This window comes from Planococcus citri, chromosome 4 (genome assembly GCF_950023065.1).
Source record: "Planococcus citri chromosome 4, ihPlaCitr1.1, whole genome shotgun sequence".
NCBI lineage: Eukaryota > Metazoa > Arthropoda > Insecta > Hemiptera > Pseudococcidae > Planococcus > Planococcus citri.
The window spans coordinates 55,140,904-55,166,551 of record NC_088680.1 but is presented as its reverse complement, the minus strand read 5'-3'; the positions used below and the strand labels follow the sequence as shown (position 1 = coordinate 55,166,551).

Sequence of the window (25,648 nt, the reverse complement as noted above, 5' to 3'; positions counted from 1 at the left end):
CCAAAAATGAAAATTTTCTCGGTGAGAAATTTTTGATGCCGCATAAAAACCGTATACATAATATACTCACTCAAATCTTCATAGACTACTTTAGTCGAAATTCCAATAACTCCGAAATTAACAATTTTTTAAATCAACCACCCCCTCCCCGCCCTCCACAACATTTGACCCTATTTCATTCTGATTTTGTAGCGAATAGTTTTGTAAAAACTTTTCCCTGCAAGCAGCCGAAAGTGTAAAAAAAAATGAATGATGTTTGGGGCTTTGGATTTTCCTTTTCAGGTCCTTTGGGCTTTGTTAGGGGGTTTAAGGGGTAATTATTTGAATTTATTTTCGAATTTGATCATTCTTTTTTGATAGTGTTTCAGAAGGCTGAAGTGCAACGGAATTGGAAAATAATTTTATAAAAATTGTGCGAAAGAATTAGAAAAAAATCAAACTTTTGAAAAAGTGTCATCGATTTTGTGTTCGATTCTTCTTGTAAAAAGAATTTTAAAAGAGTTGAATTGGAGCTCTCTCGAAGTCAAGTGAAGAGTTGATTCACTTTTTCAAAAGTTTTGAATTGAAAATATCTTCAAAACTAGTCGAATCGACTGAAGAGTTGATTCGCGAAGGTCAAATGAATTTTTCGGTGAGAAAAAATTCCAGCCTTTGAATATTTTATTTTGGTTGGACTCAAAATTATTCGTACAATCGAGTTGACGGATTGTGAATTTTCACAGGCATTGGTTTATATGAGTAGAATGTAGAGATAGATATAATAGCCCAGTAGGTATACTGTATGAGCAGACATCCCACCAAATGGAAGATTCCCGCGCCTAGCAGTTTTAAAAATCCGACAGTAAATCCGTAGAACGAATTGTGATGAACGAGGGCAAATTTCAGCACGACCGTAAGTAATATTTCTGTCTTCTGTGCACGTTAAAATATAGTGACGTTGGAAATTCATTTTGAAAAAAATTCCAAATCGTTCGAAACAAGGTTACACTTTATTTACGCTTCCTCGATAGAATACCGTTCGTATTATAGAATTTAATATGTGACGAAAAAATATGATTGATGATGGAACAGGTGTTTTGAAAATTGTAATCTATCATCATATAACCGGCAACGTTGTTTTTTTCCTTCAATATTGTCATCTTACGTACAAGATTGCGATGAAATTGCGTCAGTATAGGGGGTCATTAAGAATCGCAAATTATAATATAACTATGTGCAAATACAGGTGAACGTTTGGAAATTCAACCACGTTCGGTGCAGATTTTTCATTCGTACGAATTGCTCAGAATTGTGGTCGTACCTAAAAAAATTTATTGATAGATTAATTGATTTCAAAAAACAGTAATTCTCAATCCTGAAGAAATCACCGAATTCGTGTTGATTTTTGGTCACTTAATTGAAGTCTATTTCGATTTAATAATAACAAACTTTTTTAAAAAATACATATTTTATTACCATAATGAAACGTGGCACAGGAAGAAAAGTACAACGCGTATTATATGAAAGTACATAGACTAGCTTACAATACAATGGTAAATACATATAGAAAAAAAAACATATACGATCGAGATAGAAAAAAAAACGCGAATAAACTCAAAAAATCGGTAACGGGAAATAAAGACTTTATCGATTAAAAATCATACAAACTCTACGATAAATCGTTGAACTGTACAAACGCCAGTATTATATACCTACCGCAAGTGTCATTAACAGGCTTAGGCAACACTCTCATACCGTTAATTTGTTCCTTTATGGTACCTATCAACGTAATAAAAACAAAGAATAGAATTTGGTCGTTGAATGCAATAAAACCGAGATGAAACCATTGACGTGACAACCAAGACCTTGAAAATTCACTAACGACGACCGACACTCAGAATATTAAATTTATAATACGTTTTCAATGCACAATACACATCACAAGTACCTATTCGAAAAATACGCGACGTGATGTAAAAAAAAAAAAAAAAAATAGAAGAAAAAAACGAGGTTGGGTGTAAACAACGCTTTCGTGTATCGGAATCGTTAAAGTAGTGTATTTTCTCTGGTTTCCAATGTGTTTCGTGTTGCTTTAATTTTAACGAGTATAAAAGTTGCCAACTTGCGTTTTCACTCGGAAAGGATGCCACTTGGGAATAGGTTTCTTTTCGAGTAATCTTTTACAATCTGTAACAAAAAGCATAGAATCTTAATTACTGTGATTTCAATGGGGTATTTTTACCTATGAGAGGTTTGCACAAGTTAAGACAGCAATTAACTAAGCTTTTAATGTGTTCTGTAATGTATGTAGCTCTTTCTTGAGATGTTTATTTTTTAAATAAATAACACTAGGCAACGGCATGCTTGTGTTCAGGTTGAAAATGGGCTTAATCGATAGTTTAGACCCTAAAACAAAAAACAGAGTGAGATTTTTCAATTTGAATTGTTTTTGTGGTCAGGAGAGATGATCAAAGTTTCAAAAATGGCCGTTTTTGCCCTATTTCACGAGTTTCTGGCGACACCAGTATTGTTTTTCGAAAAAAAACCAAGGTCATATTCGGATTCTACGCACTTTTTTAAGTAAACATCTTTCCCGGATTTTTGATTTTCGAACATTCAAGCTCATTACGGAAGATTTTCGTTTGTAACACGAAATTTTTACTGCACGAGAACCTCGCCCGCGCGAACACGGTTCCGCGCCACGATTACATCGTGGAGTAACGCCAGCGTCGCGCGCTCCGAGTTTTAAAATATGTTACAAACAAAAATCGTCCGTATGCGCTTGAAACTTCGAAAATCGAAAATCCGGGAAAGATGTTTACTTAAAAAAGTGCGTAGAATCCGAATATGACCTTGGTTTTTTTCGAAAAACAATACTGATGTCGCCAGAAACTCGTGAAATAGGGCAAAAACGGCCATTTTTGAAACTTTGATCATCTCTCCTGACCACAAAAACAATTCAAATTGAAAAATCCCACTCTGTTTTTTGTTTTAGGGTCTACACTATCGATTAAGCCCATTTTCAACCCGAACACACGAAAAAAGTCAAAAATTGTTGCCTAGTGTAATATTCAAATTAATTTTCTCTCGGAAGGTTTGAAATGGCTTGTCTTATCTCGACTTTATCAAACTTTAGGTTGTGAATTTTTAAAATGGAAAACAAAGTTACGATCATTCGCAGAAAAAACTACCACAGAACGAAAAAAATTTACCTAATCAGACGATTTAAAAATATTACCGAATCGTATTCGAATAATTTAAATTCAATACCTCGACAACATGTTCTTTCGTAATCTTCGGATGGGTCAAAGTAAATCCTAACTGAGCTAATTTAGTTCCGTCCAAGTACAAATGCTTGTTATCGAGTTCCTCTTTATGCAAAAACGACGAAAGCGGAGTACTACTGATATTATTCTTTTCGCATAAATGAGCCCAAGGTGACGAGTGTTTGTCGTTGATATCTTCGGCAATTGCATCGAGATCCAGCTACATATAAATGTAAAACAATACACACGTAAAAAAAAATACTGCAATGAATACAGCGAAAATTGACACCGAAATACTGATGAAAAATATTCGTCGGTCGTTTATCGCATCCGGGCCGGAAACGCAAACAAAACTGTTTCGAATATTAATACCAGCTACAGGATTGTAATACCAACCTTATCTTTGAACATGGAAGTAATAATATTATCGATGTACGATATTTTGATGTTGAATATTTTCGAAACGATATCGTTTATAATTCCTTGCGTCGTACACCCTTCATCGACTACGTTGTAGACTTGGCCAACTGCTTGATCGTTTTGAGCAACGAAGCATATCGCTCTACATAAATCATACACGTGTATCGTGTTAACTGTAAGGTCTTTATCCCATAGGACTTTCATAGTCTCTCCTAAGAATCGGTAAATTGCAGCTATGACCAATCTGGGAGCTGAAAAACGTAGAATAATGTAAATTGAAAAATATCGTTAGCGTTAGCTGAGCTCAGACTCAATGAGATAGGTATCATACATACTTATTCCAGTTTTATCTCCAACTCCATAGACAACAGCTGGTCTCAAAATAGTAAATTTCAAATTCGGTATCGTAGTCAGCGTTTTTTCAGCCTTTAGTTTAAAATTAGCAATCGGTGTCCATGGATCAGTAGAATCGGTTTCTTTGTGAGGCATCTAGAATCAAATACATTTATTACTATCTTGAGACATTTCATTTCTCGACAGATCAATAGCAAAAGTAATTTGTACCTTGGAGTTGGAAGCCATACAACCGCTGGATATTTCGATGAATCTTTTAGCATTATATTTCGCTGCGAGTTTCGCACAGGGTACGGTTAAATTGAAAATTCCATCGTTATATATAGCATCGGTCAATCCATAGCGAGTTTCACCGGCACAATTGATGACGAAATCAAATGGCTCTTCACTTTGGAATACTTTTTCTTGAGAATCTATAAAATAACACATCGAGTAGAAAATATTATTCAAAAATGGGTAATTTTGACTCAATGAAGCAAAATACCCTTGTTCAGCAAATTTGAGCTGACGAATTCGACAATCGGGTTCGAAAATGCAGCATCGTGTGATGGATTCAAATACGCTAATTTCGGTTGCAATTTATCTGCTACTCTAATTCTGCTGGCTAAATCATTATCGAGCAAATATTGAACCAGGTTTCTCCCAATAAATCCACACCCTGAAACAGTAACAAAGGAGATGATAAAAGTGTTTTCTTGGTATTTCAGGTGTGTTTTTTTCAATAATTATAGGAGAAAAATAGAACGTAATTGAGTCAATATTGAGTAGAAAAACTATTCAATCGTTTACACCTGTTGAGTAATGAAGCATGAATGTAATTATATCAAATCGTAATGAAAAAAATACTCACCTCCGAGAATAAGATACGACGATTTGGCCATCGCGGATCACTCAATTCAAACACTTTCACGTAGTATGAATAACACGAATTGTGTTACGGAGAAACGTACGAATACTGAATTACTATAGCGATGTACTCATCGTGCATGAATGACTAATTTGTTATCTATCAAGTGTTCTTTGAAATACGTAAACACGTTAGCGAAGTTGCATCGTTGCGAATATATATAAACATACATTACACATTTAACGAAGTCAATCGTGAATGAGCGGCAAAGCAGAATGAGACGGTTGCTGTGTTTTTACTTGTTTATCACCTGTAAGTATAGAGAACTGGGCAGGTAAAGCACAAAATACTTGAATAATACCGATGGCCCAATGAAATTTTCCGGTGCGGTAGCTTTTTGAGCTGCTCAAGCTGCTGACGGATTCGATTTTTTTATGCACTGTAAATGTGACAGGTATGATCTTTGGGTCAAGCTCAATGCTCAACAACTGCTCAGTGCTCAAACTCAAACCTTCTCATTCCTTACTCATGAGTTCAATGGCTCAATTCTGTTTCTCAATCTCAATAAACCTCAGTAATATACCTACACACAGAATACATTCAAGCCTGAGCCTTCTGATTCCCATACTGAGCTCAATTCAGTCAATTCCCTTTCTCAATTTCAATAAACCTAAATAAACCTCAATAATACAGAATACATTTCATGAAATATATTTTAAAGTTTTACAAGAGTAATAAACTTGGAAATTGGAATGCTTGATATGGAAATGTCAAACAGAATATTCTACGCTTTGCTGAATCACGAGTTGCCAATATGGCCAAATCATACCCGAGTATTCGATATTTTCAACTTATGATTTGGCTAAAAAAGTGAAAAAGAAACCCAGCAAAGTGTTTCATAATCTTTCGAATAAAATAAAAAAATAATGGTGAAAAATAATGATATAAAAAATGAGTGAAAAAATTCTACAAAAAATCATATAAAAATTACAAAAACACGAACATAAAAATTCAAATTATCACACGTTAAATTGACAAGCCCTTCACACACAATTTTTTCAATCACAAAATGAGATAAAAAAAGATAGGAATGTCGAAGTACACTATACATTTAAAAAATGAAAACCCCCCTTGGTTGATGTTTTTGACTAGGGATGAATATTATCAAAATCGTTTTTAACGAGGCATTAACTTTTCATACCTTTGAAATGATCGAAATTAGGCAGTGAGCACTATTATAGAAAATAGTTTGATTATTCGATATTACATATTATTAAACAGTATCACAGTTAATTCAAAATCATGCAGAAATATGAGATATTGCACTTGTATAGTAGTTAGTTCCCTGGGTGCTATTTTTTCGAAGAAAAATTTAATTGCTTCAGCGAACTTTAATTGGTCACGCCTTGCGTTTTTCAAGTACTGAACCTTAACCATTAGTTCAATTAAATATCATCTTATTATGAGTAATGAGAAGTTGTAAAGCTGATATTTCGTTACACATATCGGGAATATTATCGCCTATTTTGCTAAAATCTGGCGGAGGCATGATAGAAGGAGCGAAAACAGTACCTAAATTTTGCGCCGTCATTTTATTCTCGCCGCTGCGTTGAGTAACCCTGCGATAAAAAAATTCTTTCAGTAAACTGGACGTTAATTTTAAGCGTAATTACGTGTTACTGACCTGTATAAATGTTCCATTAAATACTTCAAGGTATTGTAATGAGCTGGCGGCAAGACGTCTAAAGCTTGTTTCACTTTGTTGATTTGTTCTTTGAGCGAGGACGCTTGTATGGATTTCAAAAGGAGAGGGTGAGCGTCGTAAGTGATTAAAGGAATCGGGAGCAGCCTGAAGTATAATTTCAAAATACTCGCGATGACGTTGATGTTGTCGTAATTTTCACAATTTATAACTGCTTTTTCGCCATCTGTAAGTGGTAAAAGAACAAGGATAAGTAAGTGGGGGATACGTAAAATACACGAACGTGTAGCTTTTGCTTTGACATTACCTTTTTCAAAAGCCATTCTTAAATTATCCATTTCTTCTTGATAACCAGAAACACGATATAAACCTTCGGCATCCAATCCACGAGCTTCAATTTCTTTGATACATTTATCGATGACGAACGGTCTAGTAATTTTATGAGCTTTGACTAAAGTTGTCAAATCGATACCGAATACACCACGTAATTGTTTCAAATCAGGGCAACAATCCGCTGGTAATTTTTCCGAACATCTGTAATGAGCGCTGAATCCGCAATCTGAAAAAAAAATACACAAATTATCGAGGATATGTGAAAATATAACTTCAATTACACGAATCATTTCACTCACCCTCGCATTTCACTCCTTGAGCTATAAATCCCCAAAGGAAATTTCCACAAAATTCACACCAGTAGAAACCTTTGAAGGTGTGAGGTTTGAAAGCATGTTGTTTATCGTAATTGACTACGACGTCTGGAAGGCTTTCGACTTGTTTATGTTTATCGAAAGTTTTTCTTTTAATTCGGTTCAACGTAACGTAAGGACTTTTCTCATAGGATGGAATATCGTGCATTAATTTTATATAAGAGCCAGCCTTCCTCTCTAAGTACAATGTGATGATGCCGTCCATAACTAAATCTTCAACCTTAGCGAACCGTTTCTTTTCATGAACGTAATGTTGACGACCATCGTAGTATAACTTGAAATGATCTATTATACCACATAACCTGAAATGAGTTCTCAAAATCAGATCTCTCAGAAAAAAGTTGAAAGTTTGCATTTATGAGGTATTCCATTACCTCAATGAAAGCGTATGAAAGTTATCTGAATTCGGACTCAGTCTAATAAGATATTCTCCATCGTTTATTAATAATTTAGCAGCTTGTTTATGACTTATAGGTCCATGGTATTCACTGCCGAAGAAATTGGGAGCTCCATCCACCTTTTTAGAACAACGAATCGCTCGACATTTTGGAGCTTCTTGCTGGAGCTTGAACACTTTACAAACAAAATTTGATCAATTATTGTCATCGAAGTTTATAAATAATATCATAAGTTATTATTCAGCTTACAATCAGGTTTCCACATCGGTTCTGCATAGATCTCAGTTTCTTGAGTATTGCCCTCATTATTGACTACTGGAACATAAAACATAAGAGATAAATTTTGCAGTTACGATGAATTCAACACTGTTTACAGGTAACAGGTAAGTCTTGCTCGTGCACTTGTTTACAAATAATTCACTTCGATAATGATAAAACAACTCACTTCGTAATTTCTGTATTCCGAAACTATTATTCTCCATTTCTTCGAACTTGGAGATACTAGCACGATGAAATCATTGGGTAATTATACTAAGCTGTTACTCGAAGAGTGAAAAATGACTTTGGTCGTTTAGTGCGCATTTTCAAAGAAATCATTACTTACGCAAGGAAATAATTCAAATTGTTTCAATTCATCAGATTGAAATTAAGAACAATTAGATTGAAATTGATTAATTATTGGAAAAAAGAATAGAAATTGAGCATAAATAAACAGCTTTATCAGAAAGAGTGGGAGGGAGAGGAAGTGGTGCATTCATCGAGGAGGATGAAGAGGCCGAGGGGAAGAAAACAAATGATAAAAAATTTATGTTTCATAAAATTACCTGTTGGAACGCTAGCTCCGAACTGTTTCTGTTTTTCAATTAATTTTTTTGTAACGTCAACGAGGCAAACACTTTGTTATTTCGTGATAAGATTGAGATAACTCCATGTGGAACCCTGAAAAATTGAGGAAGAATTTTCAAAATTCTCGTTCGAGGTAAGCTAGAATTTTAGAAATTATTCTATTAGTTATGTTCCCATTAGTATAAGGTACAGTATGACATGATATACTTTGTATTTCGTGATTAATTTGCTACCATTTTGACGATGGAACTTTGTGTTGACAGGTATCCCAAGTCAGCCGTTTCAGTATGTTAAGTTATGAACTTTACTGAACTTGCATTGGCTATTATATCATTCTTCTGTTTCCTGGTTACTGTTTTGATCCTTGTGATAATTGGTAAAGTAGATCGTATTTTACTCTTTATAGAAATACGTTCAGATATACGTTAATTTTGTTTCGTTTCACGATTCAGGTTGGTATTTTGTTTGGGTATTGTTCTTATCACGATTCCGTTTCGTTCGAGAGTTGTTGGGTGGAATGACAGATTCTCCCAGTAACGAGAGCAGAACAATTAAAAGCAGAAACTTCCGAAAAGATTGAAAATCAAACATACACCATGAATATCCGCTGTGCCCGTCCGAACGACTTGATGAATATGCAGCATTGCAACTTGCTTTGCTTGCCTGAAAATTACCAAATGAAATATTATTTTTATCATGGTCTATCTTGGCCTCAACTCAGTTACGTTGCCGAAGACGATAAAGGTCGAATAGTAGGCTATGTTCTTGCTAAAATGGAAGAAGACAGCGAAGACAATCCACACGGACATATTACATCGTTGGCAGTAAAAAGATCGTATAGACGTTTGGGACTTGCTCAAAAACTAATGGAACAAGCAGCTAGAGCGATGGTTGAATGTTTTCAGGTGAGTTGGCATTCGTATCTGTACGTGGCGTGTTTTGTAATACGCTGTACCATTGAATAACATTGGTTGATTTTGTAACTTTTTGTTAGGCTAAATACGTTTCGTTACATGTCCGTAAGAGTAATAGAGCTGCTTTAAATTTATACATGAATACTTTACGTTTCACTGTATCGGAAATCGAGCCAAAGTACTACGCTGATGGAGAAGACGCGTACGCTATGCGTAGAGAACTGAAATCATTCGAAGAGGGTTCGTCGACCGAACCGACCAAGTCTGAGCAAGAGAACAAATCCACTTCCAGCGTTGTAGGATCTGAAGTCGAACCAAATGGTTATTAATGTATAAAGTATCCTTATCTGTTTAATTATGCTTCATATTCTTTCCTTTAAAATATATACATGTAAACAAGCAGTATATTGTGTATTTGAATTACGAGTATTATTCAGCGTGAAGTAATTTGATCGATTTTTATTTTCAATTTTTAAAAGTTGTCTGCGAATTGATGAGATGCTAAAAATATTAATCGAGTTATTCAAATATAGATCGAATAACTATAATTTCGGTAATACATGCAAGCTGACGTGATAGATCTATAATCTAAACGTTTCACAAAGGCAGCTGATTTAGACGAAGACTATAATTTTTTTTGAATTTATAGAGATGAGTGACGTAGGTAGGCTACTCAATTACAGATACAGACAGCCTAATCATCGGTTCACTAGAATTCAAAACTACCTGTAAAATTCTTGCATAAATTACTTCACATTGCGTAGGAAGTTCGTAAAAAATTTGCCAGGAAACAAATCATTAAGTTGAGGGCATTGTTTCACCTCCATGTTATCGCTTCCAGCTTCGAATCTATGCAATGTACATATTTGGTAGCTTCTTTACTCCCAGTTGAATTTTTTTTGTTTTTTGTATGAAAAAATATTTTCACTCAACTGATGAATAAAACTGGACAAGGGAAGCAAAGTCACTTCTGAGAAGAAATCAGGGCCTCTCAAAGTGTGTACTTTAAATCCCTTGGAGCAATATTTTGAATGATGCTTGATGAAGCCTATAGATGTACGAAGGCCCTAGGCACTAAAAAAAGTGCATACCTAACGAACAATACAAAACATTTTAATTTTCATCAGTTCAATATGAATTTTCTACGTAGGTAGGTAGATAGGTAGGTCGATAAGAGTGATTCATTCATAGAAATAAGTCGATGTCCATCTTTTAATATTAATGCTATTAAGGCAGATAGTCAGTTATCTCATTTCGGACATACTTTTACTCCTATACAGCTCGCATACCTCTCGGCATGATGTTTACTTCATCGGTAAAACCAATAATAAGTAAATCATTTTAGGACTGATTTCAATCGGATTATGTCATACAGCAGATGGAACGTATTATTCACCACCCAAGTTTATGTCAAGGTTATGAGAGTTTCCCCCGCACTAAGATCCGATTTAAATTAGGTACCTATACTTACCTTAAATCTTTTTATTATAAAAATGTATCATGATGAGGTATTATCCTTACACTAGAAAAATAAATCCATATTCATCTAAAAAAAAACGTGTGCATTTAAAAGTTAATAACCAGAACACATTAATGATAATAAAAATATAATAAAACCGGTTTAACATATGTAAATTAACTTTACCGCATGGGTAGTGCAAAAATGTAAAAAAAATTCATTCGTGTGTGATCCAATCATAGCTTATATCAGCGTGTTAACAAGAGAAGACAGTGATATACGCGATTTTTATAATACTCGTGTACTTCCTATAGTGATGATATCGCTCCGAGGACGATAGTAATTTTCAATGAGTGATTGTTAAAACTATTCGCCTAATTATATCGTAATTAATAAGATATGCTGGCTGTATTCTGAGAAGTTGGTTCAGTGCGTGAAATGAAACACATGTGTGCGTTTTATGTTTTTACTGGCGTGCTATTGTTATTGAAGATTGTGTATGCACAACGTAAGTAATATTTTTTTCAAGTACTTGCCTACATGTACCTATTTTTTTTTTTCAATTTTAAACTTTTAAATGGTATATTTTTAATCTAAAGTTCAGACCTAAATTCATAGGAAGCTTGGAGGTTGATTGAATCATTTTTTGAAAGAAATCTTCTTACCTAGACTGATTTTTTCTGGTCTTTATTTAGAAAATTCTCAAGAATGGCCACCAGGTTGGACAGAAAAATGCATAGGATGCATTTGCGAAGCAGCTTCAGGATGTAATCAAACTATAGGATGTTTGGGTGAATTTTGTGGAATGTTTTTATTCAGCAGATCGTATTGGGTGGACTCTGGAAGTCCTGTCATACTTGGTGATGATCCGAATAATCAAGATGGTAATGTACCTATCTAATCAAAAAAAGGAAAATAACACGAGTTCGTCAATTTTCTTGTTCGAATCAGAGTCGAAAAATGTGGAAAAGGAGAGAGGAAGATTGCTTCCATACCTACTTCAATGTTGGAAAAATTGATAGACAAAATAAATTATGATCTTTTCTAGAAAATTTCGAAGCCTATAGCTTTAATGAGTGATTTCACGTTGAGCTGGAGAAAATCTGATCGATGATGCATTTTTTTGTTCTGCTCCTAAAGCTAATTTGATGATGAAGTTTTTTTCCTACCTTCCAAAAATTTTCTTTCCACTCGTCTCTGAATCGAATAGGTATTCATTACTATATTTCCATTTCAACTTGATTTTTTTTCAGCATTTGTTCGCTGTGCAGTAGACTCCTACTGTGCTTCTAGAGCTGTAAATCAATACATTCAAAAATTCATACAAGTGAGTAAGATTACTGGATAAGTACCTATTTCCAATACTCATTCGCTTCGGGTTGTTGATAAAGAATTCGAAAATCAATCGTAAATAATTATGTTAATGCGGTTTTAATTTACTTTAACCTTGGTGAATTTAAAATCGGCTCGTTTTTTGGAAATTTTTCTTCCGAGAAAATATTTAAATCGTCGAATCCCCAAGTCACGAACTCACGATTTAATATTTTACGAGGGAACCTATTAGGAGGAATTGACTTGGAAAATTTATTTATGTCTGAAATATACTTGAAAATTTGGCAAAACCACAAAACATTCGTTAAAACATCTTAATTGGTTATTTGAGACAACTCCACTCAAATGGCGCCACTCATCTTGTCAAACCAGAACCTATACGTAAGATTACAATTTTACTATTTCGTTACAGGATTGCAATCACGATGGTAGCTTGTCATGCGACGATTATGCCAGAATGCATTTCTTCGGATTTGTTCAATGCGACAGAGCCATTAACCGGACGCCTTATTATCGTGTTTTTCAGAGATGTTTCCAAAAGAATTGAATAAGAGCTGATATCGAATATCCCGTTATGTCAAAAAAATATTCTATCATGTGCTTTAGTTTAACACCAGGAAAAAAAACTGAAATATATTCGTACACTGGGTAAAATTACTGATTTAATCAAAAAATTATCTCACATATTGACAACTTTCACAAACAAATGAGTAGTTAATTTAAACAGAAAAATATAAAAACAAGATAATTTCCAAAATGAAAAACCGGACAAGGAAGTTAGATTTTATTAAATGCAGCGATATCGACCGACTGTACGTAATCTTCGAATTCTTGAATTTTTTCTGCTAAATCATCAACGGAGACTTTATCATCTTCGACGACGCACATAATTTGTAATTTTTCAATTCCGTAACCGACCGGAACTAATTTGGCTGTTGAAGAAATAAAAATATATTAGCGTAATATTATTTTCAAGCTTCGCACTATCGTGAAATAAGTGATACTTACAAGCTCCCCACACTAAACCAGCCATTTCGATGGTTCTAACTTGGGTTTCCATAGCTTTCATATCGGTTTCATCATCCCACGGTTTAACATCTAAAACGATGCTAGATTTAGCGATAACTACTGGTTTCTTCGATTTCTTTTCAGCGTAAGCTTTCAGTCTTTCTTCTTTAATTCTCTCGGCTTCGGCATCCTGTAAAATTAAACTAGCTTGAAACACAATATTCGAAACACACACACTCCAAGGGTATGTACACAATCGATCAACGTACATCTTCATCTGATCCGAAAAGATCGACATCGTCGTCATCATCGCCTGCGGCAGCTGCTGAGGATGGCTTATCATCTAAAAATTTAGCTACTTCGCTATTCAAACTTTTTTGAGCAAATTTCTTCTTCTCATCGGCGTTGAAAGATTGAATGTGCGTGTACCAACGATAGACATTAGGTGTTGCCTTGGTGGGAGCAGACTTAAGGGCAGTTAAAACTAAAACATCGGCTTGTGACGGTTGGTATCTGGAAATTAAGTAGAGAAAAAACATGAAAACGTGAACGTGTCTAGTGTTAGACGTAGACTGAAAAACACTTTCTTACCCTTCGATGTAACTCCTTTCTGAGAGGTAGTTTTCCAAAAACTTCAAGTTCTCTGAGACGGTCATTTTTCTAAGTGTTTTTGAGCTATTTAATCGATTTTACTACTAAAAATTACGAATTGTAAGCGGAGAACTCGAATTACAGCTGAGAAAGAACGACGATCGTGTCGGAAAAAGCGATTTCAGGAATTTTTCAACTTTTTTGGTTTACTGATAACACGTTTTTGAAAACATTGGAAAAAATTGATAACGAAAATTTTGAACTTTGAATCGACGATAATTCCTATTTTTTTGGTGAAATCGTCCATAAAAATTGATTATTTTGCTTTTAAAATATTCTCGTTGATATTTTAATTTGAGAAACATGGAAATTTTTCAAAAAAAATTGCTCTATCAATAGAAATTCATTCAGCTTTGATGAGTACAAGTATCACCTACCAACAAACATTACACCTATTTCAAGGAATTTTCAAATTTTTTTATCAAAAAATCATGGCATTGTCGGAAAAGGCGTTAGCATTGAATGAAAATAATTTTTGTTTGCGAAAATTTTTTGTCGAAAATTTCACCTACAAAATTAAAATAATTGATAATATTATGATATTTTAATGACCCATCAGGTATTGTTTTATATTATTCATTTACGTGTTCATTACTTCACTTCACTTCACCGATCACTCCTCTAATTCGCTTGTGTTTTGACAGATCTCTTTCAGGAAAGTCGGTAACACCTCTGATGGGTTTGTGATATTGCTGATAAACCAATGACATTCTTATGTCTTCAATCTTCGCCTAATATCAAACTTCAAATCTAAGGTAATAATTCATTTAGAAGCTACAGTTTCTCTTTGAGAACTACGGTTAACGAAAATTAATCGCTTTCGATGTTCGCAGATTACAGTTGTGTTATCAAAATGTTACGCAGTACATTGCAAAAAGCAGCTACAGCTACTAAACGATGCGTTCATATAGGAAATCCTCCGAATTCGGCCCAAGCTGCCAAACCGGCAGCTCAGCAAAACTTACTAGAAGTGTTTATAGATGACAAGAAAGTATTAGTCGAACCTGGAACCACAGTATTGCAGGTACGTTGCACCAATCTATTTTCAGTGATACTAGTTACAATAGACTAATAATTATACTTCTTTGCGTTAGGCTGCCGCTATGGTTGGCGTTGAAATACCAAGATTCTGTTATCACGAACGTCTAGCAATCGCCGGTAATTGTCGTATGTGTTTAGTGGAAATCGAAAAATCGCCTAAAGTAAGCATCTTATTATTGGAATCAAATGGTGTTTGATAGAACGATCGATTAAAAATTGAAATTTCAGCCAGTGGCAGCTTGTGCTATGCCAGTTATGAATGGTTGGAGAGTGAAGACAAATTCGGATATGACTCGTAGAGCCAGAGAAGGCGTAATGGAATTCTTGCTCGTAAATCATCCTTTAGATTGTCCCATTTGCGACCAAGGAGGTGAATGCGATCTCCAAGATCAAAGCATGGCTTTTGGAAGTGATCGGTCACGGTTTACTGATATCGATCATTCGGGAAAAAGGTAACAATTTACAATACAGACTTATATTAACTCATTGGTGTGTCATGATGATTATTTTACCATTTTTTGCAGAGCTGTCGAAGATAAAGATATCGGACCTTTAGTTAAAACGATTATGACAAGATGTATTCACTGTACTAGATGCATTCGGTTTGCATCTGAAGTAGCCGGTGTTGACGACCTAGGTACTACTGGTCGAGGTTCCGATGTGCAAGTACGTTTCGTGATTTACTCAGCTAAGTGTTTATTATTTTGGTTTTTGTAAATCGTGTTTTATTTCAGGTCGGTACCTATATCGAAAAAATGTTCTTATCGGAATTATCCGGAAACGTCATCGATCTATGCCCGGTCGGAGCTCTTACTTCTAAACCATATTCCTTTACTGCCAGACCATGGGAAACGAGAAGAATCGAGAGTGTCGATGTTTTAGACGCCGTAGGCAGTAATATCATCGTATCCATGCGTACGAACGAAGTGATGAGAATCTTGCCTTTGTTGAACGAAGTGCGTAATTTTCAAATCGAGACCATTTTGTTTTTTTTTCGTGTTATTAATTTTATCGCATCGATTTTTTTAATAGGGTGTGAACGAAGAATGGCTCGCCGACAAATCTAGATTTTGTTACGATGGCTTGAAAAATCAACGTTTAGCTTTCCCCATGCTAAAAGACAAATCTGGTCAACTCGTCGCTGTGGAATGGGAAGACACATTGAAAATTGCTTCTAAAGCATTAAACGAAGCCAATGGAAAGGTATAAAGATCATTTTTTTTCTATATGAATGTGGTCATTTAATATCAATTCTTCTATTTCTTCATTAGATCGTTGGAATTGCTGGTCCTTTCGTTGATGCTGAAGCTTTAATCGTGTTTAAAGATTTATTGAATAGATTAGGCAGTGAACACGTCTACACCGAAAAACCATTTCCTTTAGAAGGAGCTGGTACCGATATTCGGTCTAATTATTTACTGAATAATAAAATCACTGGTACGTAATACGTTTTCTACGTGTTGTTACAGTTTAGAACAATTATATGTAATTCGAGTATTCATTTCAGGTATCGAAGAAGCGGATGTTGTTTTATTGATTGGAACGAATCCTAGATTCGAAGCACCGCTTATTAATACCAGATTACGTAAAGCTTATGTACACGGTGAATTAGAAGTAGGCCTCGTTGGCCCCAAAGTTGATTTAACTTACGAATATGAGGTAAATTTACAAAACCGTACAACACTATAAATTAGATATTTGGAAAAATAATGAATTTTGAAATTTTTCTGCAGCATTTAGGAGATTCGACTTCGGTTTTGAACGATATCTTATCAGGAAAGCATCCATTCAGTAAGAAAATTTCGGCCAGTAAAAAACCATTAATCATTTTGGGTGCTCAAGCATTCAGCCGTTCCGACAGCAGTGCTCTATATTCTGTAGTGCGACAATTAGCGCAAAAAGTATCGCAACATTGCAAGGTAAAAATTCATCGCTCGAATAATTATTCTCATTAAGCTGCGGATAAAATTATTTGATTACGATTGTTTTCTTTAGACCGATCCCAGTTGGAAAATATTCAATGTTTTACAAGAAGCCGCATCTCAAGTAGCAGCTTTAGATTTAGGTTATAAACCTGGTATCTCTGATTTGAAATCGTTAGCTCCAAAAGTAGTGTATCTATTGGGCGCTGATGACTCTCCCGTATTGAAAGAAAAATTACCCGAAGGAACCATCGTCATTTATCAAGGTAACTTACAACCTCTCTTCGTAAGCTGAATATTTTTCGAATCGAATTTCTAATTCGTGAAATTTTTTAGGTCATCATGGAGATAATGGAGCTGAATTAGCCGACTTCATTTTCCCCGGATCTACGTATACTGAAAAACAAGGAACTTATGTAAATACCGAAGGTAGAGCGCAACAAACCCTAAACGCTGTAACTCCCCCTGGATACGCTCGTAATGATTGGAAAATTCTGAGAGCTTTATCAGAGGTAAAAAAGATTTAAATCAGCGAAATTGAATTCTTGAACGCAGAAGCTTGATCGAATAAATTTACAGGTCGCCGGACATACTTTGCCATATGAATCATTACAAGAAGTACGAGATCGACTTCAAGAAGTTTCGCCTAATTTAACTCGATACAATAAAGTCCAAGAAGTCAGCTTCGATAATAAAGCTGTTGAGCTAAGCCAGGTTATTATTCGTTTGACTTTGGTAATCATTGTTCTATAATGTAATTCAAATTGCTAACTGGTTTGTTTTTCTATTTATTTTACAGCTCGTTAAAGCAAATTTAGGAAATGCTCCAATAGACGTAAAACTAAAAAAATTGGAAGATTATTATATGACTGATGTCATATCGAGATCATCGGTTACCATGTCTAAATGCGTTCAAGCGGTTTTAAAACAAAAACAAAACAAATATTACGATGGTAAAGAATGAAATGAAAAAATTATTTCGTTGTAATGTTTTATTGAACTCGATTTCGCTTTCGTGTACCGCTCGTGTATATGTAGAAATGTTTCTAATAGTTAATCTACACGATAATATATTATTTGTATTGTTTCATTTATAATGAATATTATTAAAATGTTGAGATATTTTAAATTCAGAATGCTAAAAATTTTGTTGCCATCGCGAGGTCAAAATTGCGTCCTTAAATAATTGAATTGAAAATGAATTGAATTCCACGTGAAAAATGAACATACCCCTGCAAAAATCACGATAGACGACCATATCAACACAATGACACATACTCCGAGCGCTATCTATGTTTTCAAATGGAATTTTGAAAAATCAACCAGTGCACAACTTCCCAAGTTTTCACCGCCATCTGTCAACATGAAACGAAACTTCTATTTTTCTGGTACTCAACTTCAAAACACAATAGGTAAAGGATGAACCAAATTTCAGCTATTCTGGTGGAGTCAGCTTGGTTTTCATGGGAGGGGGCTAAAATCGTCATGAGAGTATATTTTACTCAAAAGGGGCCTTTTAGAGACGATGGAACTCAAAATTTTAAAATTTTAAAAATTTTTCTTTGAATTGATTTTTTTTTAATTTTTGAAAATTAAGGGGCCCACCGCAACCCGAATTTTTTGAAAATGGAAAAAATAAAAAATAGGGAATTACTTTTTCACCAAAGGATACCACCTTGTGGGGTTGGGAGGAGGAAAGACCAAAAACAACTAATTTTAGGACATCCCACATAATATACGAATTTCAGCTATTCTGGGGGGTTAGCTTGGTTTTCATGGGAGGGGGCTAAGATCGCCATGAGAGTCTTTTTTACTCAAAAAGGACCTTCTAGAGATGATGGAACTCGAAAATTTTGAAAATTTTTTTTTGAATTAGGTTTTTTTTTAATTTTTGAAAATTGAGGGGCCCACCGCAGCCCGAATTTTTCGAAAATGGAAAAAATAAAAAATTATTTTTTCACCCGAGGTCACCACTTTAGGGGATGGGAGCGGGAAAATCCCAACTTCCAAAATAAGAACCACCCTAATGTGTACCATGGTACACAGCGGCAAATTTTGAGGAGCAGCTTGAACGATTTTTTTTTTCAAGTTAGAAAAAATGAGAAAGTTATTAAAACGTTCATAGCGATGAGCGAGATATTTTTCATTAATTTTTTGCTTCGAAAAGGCATCGATAGTAATCACTGTGATACGCTGAATTTCACATTAGGAGATAGGTATGAAACTTATGGTACCTACTACCTATATGAGAACAAATTACATCACTCATTGCTTTCTTGCCACTTCTAAAAATGAATATGACTACCAAATTTAAATGTGCTTATCGCTTATTGATTATCAAGAGAGACGATCATCTTCAGTCACCGTCCTCTCCCTCTTCGCTCTACCTATTGATTTTATATTTTTTTCTCCTAGTAAAATAAGCACACGCAAAAAAAAACGAAGCAAGCTGCTGTTATTTTTGTATCGATTAAGCACCAGTAAGTTTACAAATATAGCGTAGCTAAATAATCATACAAGCATACGGTGATTTATGGTGCATAGTGCTTAGTGGAATTTTAAAATATGATGTAAATTTGTATACCTACCTAGTTGAAAATTCGGATGCTTGTGTTCTAACAATTTGATAACTGTTTCAAAAGGTAAGATCGACAAATTACTTACATATTCTAGATAATTGAACAAATTTGAGAAATCACAATTTTTCGATTTTTCTCCTCAGCCACATCAATGTCTTCTTATAATTTTCAAAGTTTTCCACAAAAAATGGAGGGGGGAGGGAATTACTGAGGATGATGGAGCGGAAAACATTGTTATGCACACAGCGGAAAATAATTAAAACCGCCCCTGCAAGGTATGCATAGGTTTACCTACTGCAAATTTCGACAATTTTTAGTTTAAAGTTGACATATGTATACCTATGTAGTATGAAAAAAGCAGTAAATACTTGAATAAAGTATTCATTAAATCGTTAATTTTCCTTTAAATGATGAAAAATTAGTATCAATCGATAGGGAATTTCATTGTCTTTAATTTAAGACTAGGTAATTAAAAGTTCACCCAAACTCGCGAACAATTGAAAAATTTGCAGTTTTTTCACGAAAAAATGTACCTACGCATTCTTATGGCTGATAACGTCCGTTACGGTAAACTGGAACCATTATGGCGTATGCCAGTCTCTTCCCTTTATAGCGCTTTACATAATTGGAATGATTTTTTCTTCTTCCAGATTAAAACAAATCGAAGAGGAAAACGAAAAACTGGCTTACAAATCGCACGAAATGTCGAAGCCTCTGGCTCGTTATGCGGACGACAAAGATTTAGACAAACATTTAAGAAATAAAGAACGCGATGGAGATCCACTAGCAATAATAAGGAGAAATTTGAACGATGATAGTTCTGCTGATGGTTAGTTACATTCATAATTTCAGAACGTTGAAGCTCTATTATACAGGGTGTTAAAAATAAATCGTGGGCAATAATTTCACAATAGATGCAACTCGAGTAGACGAACAAAAAACGTTATTATGATAAGTTGCCTATCTTGTAAAATGAAGGCGCTACGTGCTCCGCTAAACTGGAAATTTACGAATTTTGAAAAATTCATCAAAAATAAAAAAATTGTTGAATCAGTCAAATAATGTCCGTAACCCATAGTACTCCATTGGATGAACAGACATGTTAATATGACCAATTGCCTATCTTCAAAATTGAAGGGGCAAACTTGATTCAAAATTTCCAAATTTTGAGTGCCCCAAACTTGAATTTCTAAATTGTGTTTGCCCCTTCAATTTTAAAAATAGGCAATTGGTCATAATAACATTTTTTGTTCGCCCACTCGAGTACTATGGGTTAGAGACATCATTTGAATGATTCAAACATCTTCTTATTTTTGATGAATTTTTCAAAATTGGTAAATTTTAGTCCACTAATGGGGTAATTTCATCAATTTGCAGACAGTAAAAAAATGTTTGTATTATTTAAAAATGATGCCCCTAACCCATAGTACTTGAGTGGATGAACAAAAACCGTTATTATGACCAATTGCCTATCTTCAAAATTGAAGGGGCCAGCACAATATTAAAATTCAAATTTGGGGCACTCAAAATTTGGAAATTTTGAATCAGGTTTGCCCCTTCAATTTTGAAGATAGGCAATTGGTCATAATAACTGTTTTTGTTCGTCCACTTGAGTACTATGGGTTAGGGGCATCACTTAAATGATTCAAACGTTTTCTTATTTTTGATGAATTTTCCAAAATTTGTAAATTTCAAGTTTTGCGGAGCACGTAGCACCTTCATTTTACAAGATAGGCAACTTATCATAATAACGGTTTTTGTTCGTCTACTCGAGTTGCATCTATTGTGAAATTATTGCCCACGATTTATTTAACACCCTGTATTTTTCATATGTATACATATTATGTATTTCTTTGTAAAATTCCTTATCAGGTGCTAAGCCAAAATACAAAGGAACTTATCCTCAAAATCGTTTTGGAATCCCACCTGGCCGTAAATGGGATGGAGTGGATAGATCTAACGGATATGAAGTGAAATCGTTGGGTAAAGGAAAAGCTGAAGAAGCGGTCAAAGAAGAAGCATATAAATGGAGCACTGAAGATATGTAAAATAGCGAGATTCCTGCCAGCGCCATCGACATCGAGCTGACAATTTACAAAATGTATAATTTTTATAAGTAGTGTTTCCAATACTTTTGTGTTGTGGATCGTAATGAGCTTTTTCAAAGAGCTCATTTAACGTAGGTATTAAAAAGTTTTATAAAAAAATTTTCTGAAATTCAATCCCAATTTTCAAATTTTGATTTAATGTCTAATGAAGTAGTAATGACATTGACATTTAAAAAAAAATTAAAACTCAAGTCTCAAACCTTCTCCTTCTTCGCATTTTTGATATAAGAGATAGCGCTGCAGTCGCGAAAATGTATAACCTGTTCTTTGGTTTGTACATTTTGATTTTTTTGAGACCAAATTGATGGTACGAAGAGTCGAAGTGTGGGATTTTTGACACGAGGAATTCGACTGCCGGGTCTATTTCAGCATTTGATTCGTATTAAATGTAAAAATCGTCTTTTTGTGGCAAAAAATTGACAGATAGGTTTTTCGACTCGGCGAGTTCAATAACGTTATCATTTTCTACATAAAAATGTCCTCTGTCTGTCTGTCGGACCTTTTGAGGTAATTGACTCGTCTGTCTGGCTTGTCAAGTTTCTAATATCGTCTATCTGTCTGTCTGTCGATCGTTCTGTATAGCCTCTTAAGGTCATTGACCGGCGTGTCTGGACTCTCAGGGTCACTGACCTACCTGTCTGGCTTCGTCTAAATTGCTCTCATGGCATATCCTCTGTGTTTTGAGCTGCATTTGCAATTCCTGTAAGAATTTTTCGTTTTTTAAAAAGAAATCTTGTACTTTGAAATTTATTTTCGACGTATTTACCATTAAAATTCCATATCGCGCATATTGAAGTCAATTTGAATCAATATTTTAAAATTTATATCATTTTTTAAATCAATTATTATAAATCTTAGGTGTATTTTATGGGGGTTCTTAATGTTTTCAAAACAGATTTACATTTAAATCCATTGCATTATTAGGCATCTATCGTATATTTCAACTCTCTTATCGTGTAATCGATCAAATAATTTATCGTATTCGTCGAAGTAAGTTGCTTACGAGTATGTTTAAAAGATGAGCCTCATATTTTTGCATTAATTCGGTTAATTTGAATTGCATATCGTCAAACTACTCGAGTAAAAAGGGTTGAAATTTTTCTCATTGGAACATTCGCGTCAGTGAAAATTTTCAACAAGATAAATTATAATTAAAAATAGAACCCATGCTGCGAAAATTTTCTATGAAAAAAAATCTCTACTCTGTTAGGAAAATGTTAAGTCAAGAAAGGATTTGCATAAAAAAAGATGAAAAAAAAATAACAAAATAAAATAATCTTCGTTTATTACAAAACTCGTTTAGTGATTAAATTAATACTAGCGACAACATTTTACATAATTTTGATCACGCAGACGATGAGATTATTCTTTCAAACCGACTACAGCCAAAGCTGCTCCTCGACCACTTCCATCTTCAGAAAGTACCAAACTGAACTGAAATAATAGAAAAATAAAATGAACTTATCAACAATGAAAAAGTAACGAAGGAAGTACACGTGTGTGCAGGTGTGAAAATATGTATGTATAGAGTAGGTACCTGAATATTTGGATTAATCATGCATCTAATTTTTTCTGTAATCATTTCGGAGTATTTCGAATGGTTTCTGTAAAATCCGCCATCGATACCGACAACGGAAGGCGTTACCGACATTTTATTAATTATTGTCGCGATTGCTGCTGATAATAAATGAGCTGATCGTTTACAAATAGTGTGAGTAATATAACGAACGTTTACACAGTCTTGAATAGAGACATGTTCACATTTTAGACTTTCGAATAGCCCCATTGTTTTACGTAAATCGGCATCATCGCTGTAAATCGTCAAATCGTCAATTAAAAAAGGGATATAAATTAATAAAATGATAAAAATAGCCACATATAAGATGAAAAGGATAAAAGGAAAAAATCTCACTTTTCTATACTGTACAAATAATCGGGTAAAAATGATCCTTTATTTTTTAATGTTTGGACGACTTCGCCACCGAATAAATATTTCATTTCGGTACATTTCACAATGGATAATCGGATCAGTTCGCAGACATACATAACGCTTACCATTTTTTCAAAGCTGGAATTCGCAATTTAAAAAAAATTTTACTTACAATGCTACTATCCTTTGGTGTAATTTAAAATGATATCTTTCACTTACGTTTCACTTCCAGGTCTTAAAGATCCAGTATCGAGTTGACGATCGAATTCGGTGATTATATCATTCAATGATCCATCAGCGCCAAAATTACCCCATTCGGTGTTTATCACCATCCCTGGTTTATCTGGTTTTCCATTATACAATTCGATATTTTCTCTTTTTTCGTAATAACACGCATTCGTACCAGTACCTGATAAAATTAATAAAATTGAGAAAATTTTCGAGTAGTTTGGATTAAAATTTTGTATTAGTGAAAGTAGGTACCTATGATGACTCCCACTCTACACGTTGGTTCGCTCCAAGAACACGACAAAAGACACCCTGTGGTATCATTCAAGATAGCAAACGGTCTAATAATCATCTAGATAAACATAAAAATTCTATCAATTGGACCCACACAAGTGTTTCTTTTTTTCAAAACAAAAAATAGGTACTTACGTTTTGTCTTTCTAAAGCTTTTTGGAACAATTCACCGACGTCTTTCCCCACTGCGCCTTTTATATTGAATCTTTTCGACCATCTCGTCAAAATACCAGAATTTAGACTTTTTTGTTGGACTGGAAAACTGAAACAGAATCCGAGTGGTAGTTTTTCTTCACCCAAGTTCAGTTCTTCTCGAAATGTTCTCAAACATTCTACGATGTAATCGAAAAACTGTAATCAAAAAAAGTCACACGTGTGTTACAGATTTTTACAAAAATATGTAAAATAATTTGCCTGTTTTCTTTTTACGAAGGAGCTCGTTCGTTGACCAGCCAATTTGATCATCTTTTTTGAGAATTTGAAGGTGCCTACAGCGATATCGTTAGGCAATTCTAGTGACTTACACGTACTGATTCAACCATTGAGAATTTGTAATCGTTTTAAACTTGTTCATTTACTCGTCGTAGTAAACATTTTTGACGTACCTCGTCAGCATTTCCTTCTAATTTTTCATCAGGAAAAACATACGTTCGAGAATCAACCTTATACGAACGACCTTTTTCCAACGTAATCACCAATATCCGGAAATTCGCTCCACCAAAATCAATTGCCAAAAATTTACCCGTTTCTACGAACAAAGATGCGATATTCAGACATGTTTCAAATTCAAAAAGCTGAACTCATTTGTTCACAAATTGCGTACCATCTCCAGTTGGAAAATCGTAAATATACGTTTGATAACATTTGACTGGAGCATTGGTATGAGTATCCTTCGATAAACCTTGATTGATGGAAGTCAAAAGTCGATTCATTATACTGCATAAGGTTTCATTTGATAATTTAAATGGCGCGAACATCTCTTTTATCTGAAATACACGATGTCGTTAGAGTATTTAATTCAGATAAAGATAACGCTTTGTTTGAGATTTTCTCAACAGGATTGAGAAGGTATCTTCAATTCCTCAGATGGTAGATACTTACGACGCAGCTTTTCTTCGTTCCTACCGCTCGAACCGCCATATTTTTAATCAAATATAACCGTATACTGTGAATTTTTTTGAAATAATTTTCTCTAATTGTAAAATACCATTTGTGTAATCGAATAATCACCATTTATAGTTTACATTCGTAAATTATCTCAGAATTGTCGATGATTTCATAAATTGCTAACCGAGTATTTCCGATCAAATGACAATCGCTAACTTGGTAGGATAAATCACATTTCTCCATGACTGACGTCATTTTAACCCTATTTGAAGCGATGGAAAATTACATGATGAGTAAATTGATAAGGATTGGTCTCAGATCGGTAGGACAAATCACAATTCTCCATCAATGACGTCATTTCGACCCTATTTGAAGCGATAGAAAATTATATAGGATGAGTAAATTGATAAGGATTGGTCTCAGAGATCCTAGTTCATATATGCGAATGAGTATAGATAAATTACAGGAACGAAGCGTGTCGATGAGTCAACATTTCACTCTGTAGTGAGTTACCCATTTCCATTTTTATAATGGTAGGTATAACCTACGCAGTAAA

At 34.4% G+C, this 25,648-nt stretch overlaps 8 protein-coding genes across 9 annotated transcripts; 4 read left to right on the top strand and 4 right to left on the bottom strand.

The window, feature by feature from the left end:
- Positions 1-1,428: 1,428 nt before the first annotated feature.
- On the bottom strand, positions 1,429-5,258 carry LOC135844691 (uncharacterized). Its single transcript, XM_065363005.1, has 7 exons — positions 4,870-5,258; positions 4,504-4,677; positions 4,230-4,432; positions 4,001-4,154; positions 3,642-3,916; positions 3,250-3,465; positions 1,429-2,166 (listed from the first exon to the last, which is right to left on the bottom strand). Exons 1-7 carry the CDS (start codon positions 4,898-4,900, stop codon positions 2,110-2,112), a joined length of 1,110 nt encoding a protein of 369 aa, XP_065219077.1. The 5' UTR covers positions 4,901-5,258; the 3' UTR covers positions 1,429-2,109.
- A 303-nt stretch (positions 5,259-5,561) lies between these two features.
- Positions 5,562-8,409, bottom strand: LOC135844688 (beta-chimaerin-like). The gene is made up of 7 exons (XM_065363001.1): positions 8,119-8,409; positions 7,923-7,988; positions 7,650-7,848; positions 7,201-7,577; positions 6,876-7,127; positions 6,551-6,794; positions 5,562-6,485 (listed from the first exon to the last, which is right to left on the bottom strand). The coding sequence occupies exons 1-7, from the start codon at positions 8,153-8,155 to the stop codon at positions 6,308-6,310; spliced, it is 1,353 nt and encodes a 450-aa protein (XP_065219073.1). The 5' UTR covers positions 8,156-8,409; the 3' UTR covers positions 5,562-6,307.
- An 88-nt stretch (positions 8,410-8,497) lies between these two features.
- Positions 8,498-9,838, top strand: vnc (GNAT family N-acetyltransferase vnc). Of its 2 annotated transcripts, none has more exons than XM_065363010.1 (4): positions 8,498-8,652; positions 8,783-8,895; positions 8,972-9,424; positions 9,514-9,838. In XM_065363010.1, the coding sequence occupies exons 3-4, from the start codon at positions 9,116-9,118 to the stop codon at positions 9,760-9,762; spliced, it is 558 nt and encodes a 185-aa protein (XP_065219082.1). In that variant the 5' UTR covers positions 8,498-8,652; positions 8,783-8,895; positions 8,972-9,115; the 3' UTR covers positions 9,763-9,838. The 2 variants fall into 2 exon arrangements, with proteins under 2 accessions (XP_065219082.1, XP_065219083.1); XM_065363011.1 differs by having other exon boundaries at positions 8,574-8,705.
- Positions 9,839-11,043: 1,205 nt separating this feature from the next.
- LOC135844696 (lysozyme 1-like) lies at positions 11,044-12,878 on the top strand. The gene is made up of 4 exons (XM_065363012.1): positions 11,044-11,400; positions 11,588-11,776; positions 12,146-12,219; positions 12,637-12,878. Exons 1-4 carry the CDS (start codon positions 11,331-11,333, stop codon positions 12,769-12,771), a joined length of 468 nt encoding a protein of 155 aa, XP_065219084.1. The 5' UTR covers positions 11,044-11,330; the 3' UTR covers positions 12,772-12,878.
- On the bottom strand, positions 12,865-14,011 carry eEF1beta (elongation factor 1-beta). Its single transcript, XM_065363006.1, has 4 exons — positions 13,824-14,011; positions 13,502-13,745; positions 13,233-13,422; positions 12,865-13,156 (listed from the first exon to the last, which is right to left on the bottom strand). The coding sequence occupies exons 1-4, from the start codon at positions 13,886-13,888 to the stop codon at positions 13,002-13,004; spliced, it is 654 nt and encodes a 217-aa protein (XP_065219078.1). The 5' UTR covers positions 13,889-14,011; the 3' UTR covers positions 12,865-13,001.
- Positions 14,012-14,736: 725 nt separating this feature from the next.
- On the top strand, positions 14,737-17,936 carry ND-75 (NADH dehydrogenase (ubiquinone) 75 kDa subunit). Its single transcript, XM_065362994.1, has 13 exons — positions 14,737-14,907; positions 14,978-15,085; positions 15,153-15,376; positions 15,449-15,590; positions 15,659-15,880; positions 15,957-16,127; positions 16,196-16,361; positions 16,432-16,583; positions 16,658-16,843; positions 16,920-17,112; positions 17,183-17,358; positions 17,426-17,560; positions 17,646-17,936. Exons 1-13 carry the CDS (start codon positions 14,737-14,739, stop codon positions 17,808-17,810), a joined length of 2,211 nt encoding a protein of 736 aa, XP_065219066.1. The 3' UTR covers positions 17,811-17,936.
- A 1,315-nt stretch (positions 17,937-19,251) lies between these two features.
- LOC135842618 (BUD13 homolog) lies at positions 19,252-21,737 on the top strand. Its single transcript, XM_065360164.1, has 3 exons — positions 19,252-19,488; positions 20,076-20,254; positions 21,298-21,737. The coding sequence occupies exons 2-3, from the start codon at positions 20,128-20,130 to the stop codon at positions 21,471-21,473; spliced, it is 303 nt and encodes a 100-aa protein (XP_065216236.1). The 5' UTR covers positions 19,252-19,488; positions 20,076-20,127; the 3' UTR covers positions 21,474-21,737.
- Positions 21,738-22,801: 1,064 nt separating this feature from the next.
- On the bottom strand, positions 22,802-25,648 carry LOC135842616 (hexokinase-like). The gene is made up of 9 exons (XM_065360162.1): positions 25,087-25,648; positions 24,809-24,971; positions 24,591-24,733; positions 24,121-24,336; positions 23,947-24,043; positions 23,683-23,872; positions 23,446-23,601; positions 23,071-23,344; positions 22,802-22,967 (listed from the first exon to the last, which is right to left on the bottom strand). The coding sequence occupies exons 1-9, from the start codon at positions 25,216-25,218 to the stop codon at positions 22,896-22,898; spliced, it is 1,443 nt and encodes a 480-aa protein (XP_065216234.1). The 5' UTR covers positions 25,219-25,648; the 3' UTR covers positions 22,802-22,895.

What these genes read in the sequence shown, in the direction of transcription:
- LOC135844691 (XM_065363005.1), bottom strand. Translation starts at nt 4,900, where the DNA reads ATGGCCAAATCGTCGTATCTTATTCTCGGAG. An exon ending in GTCGTATCTTATTCTCGGAG is followed by an intron (nt 4,678 to 4,869) that starts GTGAGTATTTTT and finishes TTACTGTTTCAG; the next exon opens with GGTGTGGATTTATTGGGAGA. An exon ending in GTATGGCTTCCAACTCCAAG is followed by an intron (nt 4,155 to 4,229) that starts GTACAAATTACT and finishes ATTTGATTCTAG; the next exon opens with ATGCCTCACAAAGAAACCGA.
- LOC135844688 (XM_065363001.1), bottom strand. Translation starts at nt 8,155, where the DNA reads ATGGAGAATAATAGTTTCGGAATACAGAAATTACGAA. An exon ending in CGGAATACAGAAATTACGAA is followed by an intron (nt 7,989 to 8,118) that starts GTGAGTTGTTTT and finishes TTTATGTTCCAG; the next exon opens with TAGTCAATAATGAGGGCAAT. An exon ending in TTTCATACGCTTTCATTGAG is followed by an intron (nt 7,578 to 7,649) that starts GTAATGGAATAC and finishes AACTCATTTCAG; the next exon opens with GTTATGTGGTATAATAGATC.
- vnc (XM_065363010.1), top strand. Translation starts at nt 9,116, where the DNA reads ATGAATATCCGCTGTGCCCGTCCGAACGACTTGATGAATATGCAGCAT. An exon ending in CGATGGTTGAATGTTTTCAG is followed by an intron (nt 9,425 to 9,513) that starts GTGAGTTGGCAT and finishes ACTTTTTGTTAG; the next exon opens with GCTAAATACGTTTCGTTACA.
- LOC135844696 (XM_065363012.1), top strand. Translation starts at nt 11,331, where the DNA reads ATGAAACACATGTGTGCGTTTTATGTTTTTACTGGCGTGCTATTGTTA. An exon ending in GAAGATTGTGTATGCACAAC is followed by an intron (nt 11,401 to 11,587) that starts GTAAGTAATATT and finishes GTCTTTATTTAG; the next exon opens with AAAATTCTCAAGAATGGCCA. An exon ending in ACATTCAAAAATTCATACAA is followed by an intron (nt 12,220 to 12,636) that starts GTGAGTAAGATT and finishes ATTTCGTTACAG; the next exon opens with GATTGCAATCACGATGGTAG.
- eEF1beta (XM_065363006.1), bottom strand. Translation starts at nt 13,888, where the DNA reads ATGACCGTCTCAGAGAACTTGAAGTTTTTGGAAAACTACCTCTCAGAA. An exon ending in GAAAGGAGTTACATCGAAGG is followed by an intron (nt 13,746 to 13,823) that starts GTAAGAAAGTGT and finishes CTTAATTTCCAG; the next exon opens with ATACCAACCGTCACAAGCCG. An exon ending in TGGTTTAGTGTGGGGAGCTT is followed by an intron (nt 13,157 to 13,232) that starts GTAAGTATCACT and finishes TTTCTTCAACAG; the next exon opens with CCAAATTAGTTCCGGTCGGT.
- ND-75 (XM_065362994.1), top strand. Translation starts at nt 14,737, where the DNA reads ATGTTACGCAGTACATTGCAAAAAGCAGCTACAGCTACTAAACGATGC. An exon ending in GTCGAGGTTCCGATGTGCAA is followed by an intron (nt 15,591 to 15,658) that starts GTACGTTTCGTG and finishes GTTTTATTTCAG; the next exon opens with GTCGGTACCTATATCGAAAA. An exon ending in TAAACGAAGCCAATGGAAAG is followed by an intron (nt 16,128 to 16,195) that starts GTATAAAGATCA and finishes TTTCTTCATTAG; the next exon opens with ATCGTTGGAATTGCTGGTCC.
- LOC135842618 (XM_065360164.1), top strand. Translation starts at nt 20,128, where the DNA reads ATGTCGAAGCCTCTGGCTCGTTATGCGGACGACAAAGATTTAGACAAA. An exon ending in CGATGATAGTTCTGCTGATG is followed by an intron (nt 20,255 to 21,297) that starts GTTAGTTACATT and finishes ATTCCTTATCAG; the next exon opens with GTGCTAAGCCAAAATACAAA.
- LOC135842616 (XM_065360162.1), bottom strand. Translation starts at nt 25,218, where the DNA reads ATGGTGATTATTCGATTACACAAATGGTATTTTACAATTAGAGAAAAT. An exon ending in TTAAGACCTGGAAGTGAAAC is followed by an intron (nt 23,602 to 23,682) that starts GTAAGTGAAAGA and finishes TGCGAATTCCAG; the next exon opens with CTTTGAAAAAATGGTAAGCG. An exon ending in TGATTAATCCAAATATTCAG is followed by an intron (nt 22,968 to 23,070) that starts GTACCTACTCTA and finishes CTATTATTTCAG; the next exon opens with TTCAGTTTGGTACTTTCTGA.